The sequence below is a fragment of the Dermacentor silvarum genome, chromosome 4, assembly GCF_013339745.2.
Source record: "Dermacentor silvarum isolate Dsil-2018 chromosome 4, BIME_Dsil_1.4, whole genome shotgun sequence".
In the NCBI taxonomy this organism is placed as follows: domain Eukaryota; kingdom Metazoa; phylum Arthropoda; class Arachnida; order Ixodida; family Ixodidae; genus Dermacentor; species Dermacentor silvarum.
This window is the reverse complement of record NC_051157.2, coordinates 84,362,954-84,368,953: the sequence shown is the minus strand read 5'-3', so window position 1 is coordinate 84,368,953 and position 6,000 is coordinate 84,362,954. Positions and strand designations below refer to the sequence as shown.

Genomic DNA, 6,000 nt, shown 5'->3' with positions numbered 1-6,000 from the left:
GATCTATTCATGTTTGTTTGTGCGCGCTCACACCACGCTTGTTCAATCAGTTAGTAACAGTCGGGCCACATTTTCCAACGCACGCTACACATGCAACGCTGCCCGGGTCGGCAGTGCAGCGCTACAGGTATGTCCCTTCGCACGCGCTGCCCACGGGAAGCGCTTCTCATCAACACCACCGTTTCACACGCGCCTTCTCGTGGTCATCGAGTCTCTCTTCATGTCGGTCTACTTACGCCGCAGCACACCTGCTTACTTAATCAGCTTTAGGTTATTGTTGATAACCGATGTTTTTTTTTTCTCTTTTTTTGCAGATGTTTAACATTGATATGCGGAGCCTGGACTGGTACGCGTATTGGGATGAATACTTGCTGGGAATTCGCAAGTATCTATTCAGGACTGTAGATTCAGAGCTTCCAAAGGCACAAAGGCAGTTGACACGGTGAGCGGTTGTACATACAAAATACGGCTGTGTGTCCGACGACTGGTCCACAAGACAAATTCTTGATTACAATGTGTTTATTGGAGGTTTCCGCTTCATTTTGCGGTTCTCGGTCTCTATTCGGCTTCATGCTTCGGATGGATCTAATGGCACATATATAGGTTAATACGTGTGTGATTCGGTCATAATTGTGACCACAGTAAAACAATATACGCTCAAAACGCCGGAGACAACTTGGATACATACGTTTCTATTACATGTCTTTCGGAAAATTCACTTTTACTATCGCAGACCAACGGCTGATCGAAATACACATCATTATGCAATAGAAACATGCTGCAACGTTCTTTCTTTACTGCAGGTTAAAGTTCTCGTCTATCAGACATTATATATATATATATATATATATATATATATATATATATATATATATATATATATAAAGAACGAGAAGAAAGGGTACCGAGGGGCCCGATTTTATTAATCATATCATAAGAAGCCAACAAACATTGACACCAAGAACAACATAGGGGAAATTACTTGCACACACTAATTGAATTAAAGAAATGATAAATTAATGGAAATGAAAACGGATGAAAAAACAACTGTCCGCATGTCCGCAGGTGGGGAACGAACCCACGTCTTCGCATTACGCGTGCGATGCTCTCACCATTGAGCTACCGCGGAACCGTTTTCCCATCCGCTTTCTGGGGTATTTATGTTTTACAACTAGAACTAACTCTGGGAGTGTGATAGCATGATATGATATGATATATATATATATATATATATATATATATATATTTCAAAAATAGAAGCACGTAGGAAAAACATATAACAGGACTTTACTGACCTTTTTCTAACTATTTTATTAACTATTTCTGTGCCAGCTCCTGTGCTTCTTTGCTTCACTGATATATATATATATATATATATATATAGGTTACATTCTAGTATAATAAGAGGAAACAATCAAAATAATATGCGTTGACATGCACCAGTCATATACAGCTTCAAAACTGTTAGCTTTACAACTAAAACAGACAAGCATATTTAATCTTACGGCCACCAACATCAATTTCTTTTTATCCATCGCAGGCTCTACGTAGTACGCTTGTCCCTGCAGGGCCTCCTGCTTGTTTTAGCGTGTCGATTGGTGACGACGCAGACAGCATGGGACTTCTACTCCACGGCTATCTTGCTTTGTGTAAAGACGTGGGAAACGCTGCTAGACATGTTGAGCCTTCCACCAAAACTGTAGCAGGAAGCAGAAGAGCTTCCCTTTGCAAAAGCTTTTGTACGCTGTCGTAAAAAGTCTGTACACGTGCTTCAAAGAGGTCTATAGGCTCTAAAATTTGTATAGACTTATATATAGTTTTCCAGGTACTGTTAAAGACTGCCTAAAAGCAACCTGAATAAAATTTATAGACCACAAATTTAGTAAGTATAGTGGACTCAATGGCTGCTGTCAATAAACAGTCTCTAAATTTTATATAACGATAACGAAACGTCTGCAGGATGACAAATTGGTCTTTTAGGTGACAGTGACCGGCTGTAATTGTGTACCTGTGCTCCTTTTCTTTCTCTATCTCTACTTTCCTATCACTTTACCTCCCCTCTCTCCCCAGCATAGATTCGCTATATGAACATAAACGTAGGACTTCTCTGTGATCCGCACCACACGCTTTCATGCCAGGACATACAGGGTGTTTTTTTATGTTTTTTATATCATACAGATTTTTATAAAGAAGTAATGAGCGCAGCGAATGTGGCTTTTTTACAGACAAGTTCTTAGGCGAGGCGGAAGGACTTGGCTGCTAATAACGTGAGCTATTGAAAACTCATTAACAAAATTTCATCAAGTTTTTATTAGTGTCTTGGTGGCAGTTGTCAAAATGGCAAATTTGGAGGCAGTGCCATTTTAAAGCGCACGCATTTTTTTAATCTCGATAATCGCACCTAATTTGAGATATTCATCATCAAATTCCAAATCTCAAATTGAGGCAAATCAAAACTGAGCACGTCCCGCTCCGCTTCAGATCGCAACACCCCGTAAAGATGTGTGGGGTGAAGTTTGAATGGTAGCATGCCGCGGGAAATCCTAAACCGACACACAACCGCGCATGCTTGCCAGGCAAAGCGTGCCGTTTGAGCGTACCGACTGGCCAAGTCGTTCGGTATGGAAACTTCCTCCCACCTGTCATCACAGGACGTTTCATTCTGATATGATAGCGGGGCCGCCTTTTCCAGCGCGATTACATGGCCGCCGCCGGCGGCCGCGTAATCGCTATCGCCAGAAACGCGAAAAAGTACCCGATTCCCGCCGGGATCGAACCCCCGCCCGCTGCGTGTGAGCCGGATACTCTCCCACTGAGCCACGCAAGCGCTTGCTATCGGGCCGACGAAAAGATACCCATATATAAGGCAGGCACGCAGGGGCAGATGACTCGAGCCTCCGCCAGTAGGGTGGCGCCATCTAGGTAAGATGCCTGCAAACGCAGCGTGCGCAGGCGCAGACGGCGATATGCGATTCAGACGAGGCGCGCAATCAACGCGCTCCCGAGCTGCCGAGCCTCCGCCAGTATGGTGGCGCCATCTAGGTAAGGCTGCCTGCAAACGCGGCGCGCCTGACATGTAAGTTGTAGTTCTAAGGCTTGATCGGGCTCAGCAGACTGCTGTGCAGAGAGCATTACAAGCCGCAGCTCGCCGTCGACGCCGGACGGACAGTTCAGATCGTTCTCGTCAAAACGAGGCGAACAGACTGCCGCGAAGACCCTGTTGTGCGTGGTGCCTAAATTGGAGCTACTCTTGAGCCGTTCCACCAGCTTACGCTGTGACTGTGCTGCGTGTGCCGCGCAGGCCTGTGATTTTTTTCGGCGCTCCCGCGGCACTCGGTTTTGATATTGCCTATATTTGCCATTGAAATTTGATTATAAATATCTCGAGGTTCAACAGCGAATATCTCAGTAACTTTCGGTTTGCAGATGAAATTGTCCTATTCGGAAACAATGAGGACAAATTACAACAAATGGTTGAGGACCTTAACCGAGAAAGTGTAAGAGTGGGGTTGAAGATTAACATGCAGAAGACAAACATAATATTCAATAGCCTGGCAAGGGAACAAGATTTCAGGATAACCAGTCAGTAGCCGGTCTAGGTCAATTACTCACAGGAGAACCGCCAGTCAGTACCCGGTCTAGGTCAATTACTCACAGGGGACCCTGATCATGAGAAAGAAATTTACAGAAGAATAAAATTGGCTCGGGGTGCATACGGCAGGCATTGCAAAATCCTGACTGGGAGCTTAACACTGTCGTTGAAAAGAAAGGTGTACAATCATTGCATTCTACCGGTGCTAACATATGGGGCAGAAACTTGGAGGTTAACAAATAATCTTAAGAACACGTTAAGGACCGCACAAAGAGCAGTGGAACGAAAAATGTTAGGCCTAATGTTAAGGGACAGGAAGAGAGTGGTGTAGATCAGAGTGCAAACGGGGATAGCCGATATTCTAGTAGATATTAATAGGAAAAAATGGAGCTGGGCAGGTCATGTAATGCGTAGGATGGACAACCGGTGGACTATTAGAGTTACAGAATGGATACCAAGAGAAGGGTAGCGCAGTCGAGGACGGCAGAAAACTAGGTGGGATGATGAAGTTAGGAAATTTGAAGGCGCAAGTTGGAATCAGCTAGCGCAAGACAGGGGTAATTGGAGATCACAGGTAGACGCCTTCGTCCTGCAGTGCACATAAATATAGGCTGATGATGATGATGATGATGATCTCTAATTAATTAAAGTGTGACTTGCCAGATTGTATAAAAGTGAGTGTGCAATAAAACTTTACTGCCTTCAAAGTCGCCATTAAAACAACTGCCCCTAAGTCAGTAATGAAAAGTCAATGAATAAATTTTATCAATAAATCTTCTAAAGCTCACATAATTAGGGGCCAAATATGTCCACATTCCCTAGGAACCACTGTGCAAAAATGCCTCGCTCGTTGCGCCTTATAGCTTTTTTATAAAAACTCTGTTTATAAATATACCCTGTATATTCACGAGGCACTATATTCTCCACAAACCGCAGTCGCAACGGGACATGCGTAGTCCTAACACTGAAGGAAAAATGTAATGGAGTGTCAAGCTACAAGGATGATTAATACAGGGAAACCACAAGGTCGCATGGACTGAGCCAAGAAGCGTCATCGACGTTGGCTTGTGCTCGTTCTGATCCCTATGGCCCTTGCTAAGACCAGTGAGCGGAATGCAAAGGCGTGATGAGTTGTGGAATTGTGCATGACTTGAGAACATGGCCAAAATTCTCTAGCTGTTGTTGTTGTTTGAAGTCGTTCAATAAAAAGTATTTTGCTTATTATGTGAATGTATGTTTTCTCCTGGCACTTTGTTTTTCTGCCTTTGAACATGGTGAAAAAATAAAGGTGAGCCGCTCATATTCGTAAGGGTCAGCAGACAGCGTTCATCTTCTTAACAAAGCGCCAACCAACAAGAGGCCCGTAAAAGCAGACAAACGACGGAGCTAATCTCTACTAACAACCATTCAGGAGGTTGAGCGCTCTAATTAGTTAGATACCATTGGTGGCCACTGTGTATCGTACAGTTCTCTCTAAGTTGGCAGTGCCTTGAAAAGAACGAGTAGCGTGATTTTTTTTCTTTTTTTGCTTCAATCAACGGCCCAAACGATACATTTTATATCTTGGTTAGAAGAAGCATGTCATACTTCAGACCTACTTCTTAGTGTGGTGTGAAACATTTTCTACAATCCTGAGAAATTTTTTCTGTAGGATATTTCTGCTTTATCAGTGTGTCTTTTATTGTATTGCAAGTAGCACAAGTAATTGAACCACACACTTTAAGGATTTTCCGGCATGTAATCCGTAACACTGATCCCATTCCTACAGGTTTAAACTCCACGTCACGTTCATTCTCCCAGCAGACCGGGAACATATGCATAGGCCTCTTGTATTACACTTTCGAGTGATGCAATAAGTAATTTAATGCAAAGGCCGCAAATAGCCCACCTACTCGAAACCTATAAGGGCCTCATAAAATAGATTTTGCTTTTATCGCTGTTCTGTTCCCGCTCAACTTTTGCAGCAAGATCGCATTTATAGTCTTAATTGTTCAATATAACCCTTAGCCCTGTTAACTGTCCCTCGCTGTGATGTGATGTTCAAAACATGGCGGTTATGTCCCTTCCGGCATCTGCATGGCGGGAAAGTATGGCCTTTGAGACCATGGTTTTCATTAATCGTTCAGGATGTATCCCAGATGCGCCGACAAAGGCGATTTCACAGGTTTTTTTTTTTTCGACTAACTAGGCCAGACACAGTGCCAAGTCTTATATTGAACAATTCCGGATATAAAATTCGATATCTCTGAAAAATTTGAGGAACAGAGCAGTCGTAAGCCCAAAAGAAAATGATTCTAAGAGGGAAAAAAACACGTCCCTGTAACCACGTCTCTGTAAACACGCCTCTCTTCAAGCATGAGCTGTCTAAAGCTAACAGTTTGTGTTTTTCCAGAAACTAACTTTCTAAA

At 43.3% G+C, this 6,000-nt stretch overlaps 1 protein-coding gene across 1 annotated transcript in view; it reads left to right on the top strand.

The window, feature by feature from the left end:
* LOC119448732 (uncharacterized) overlaps positions 1 to 6,000 on the top strand; it is an 82,963-nt gene that overhangs the window by 30,225 nt on the left and 46,738 nt on the right. The window contains exon 9 of the mRNA XM_049666480.1: positions 315 to 442. Coding sequence (XP_049522437.1) covers positions 315 to 442 — 128 coding nt within the window. The remainder of the gene's footprint in view (positions 1 to 314; positions 443 to 6,000) is intronic.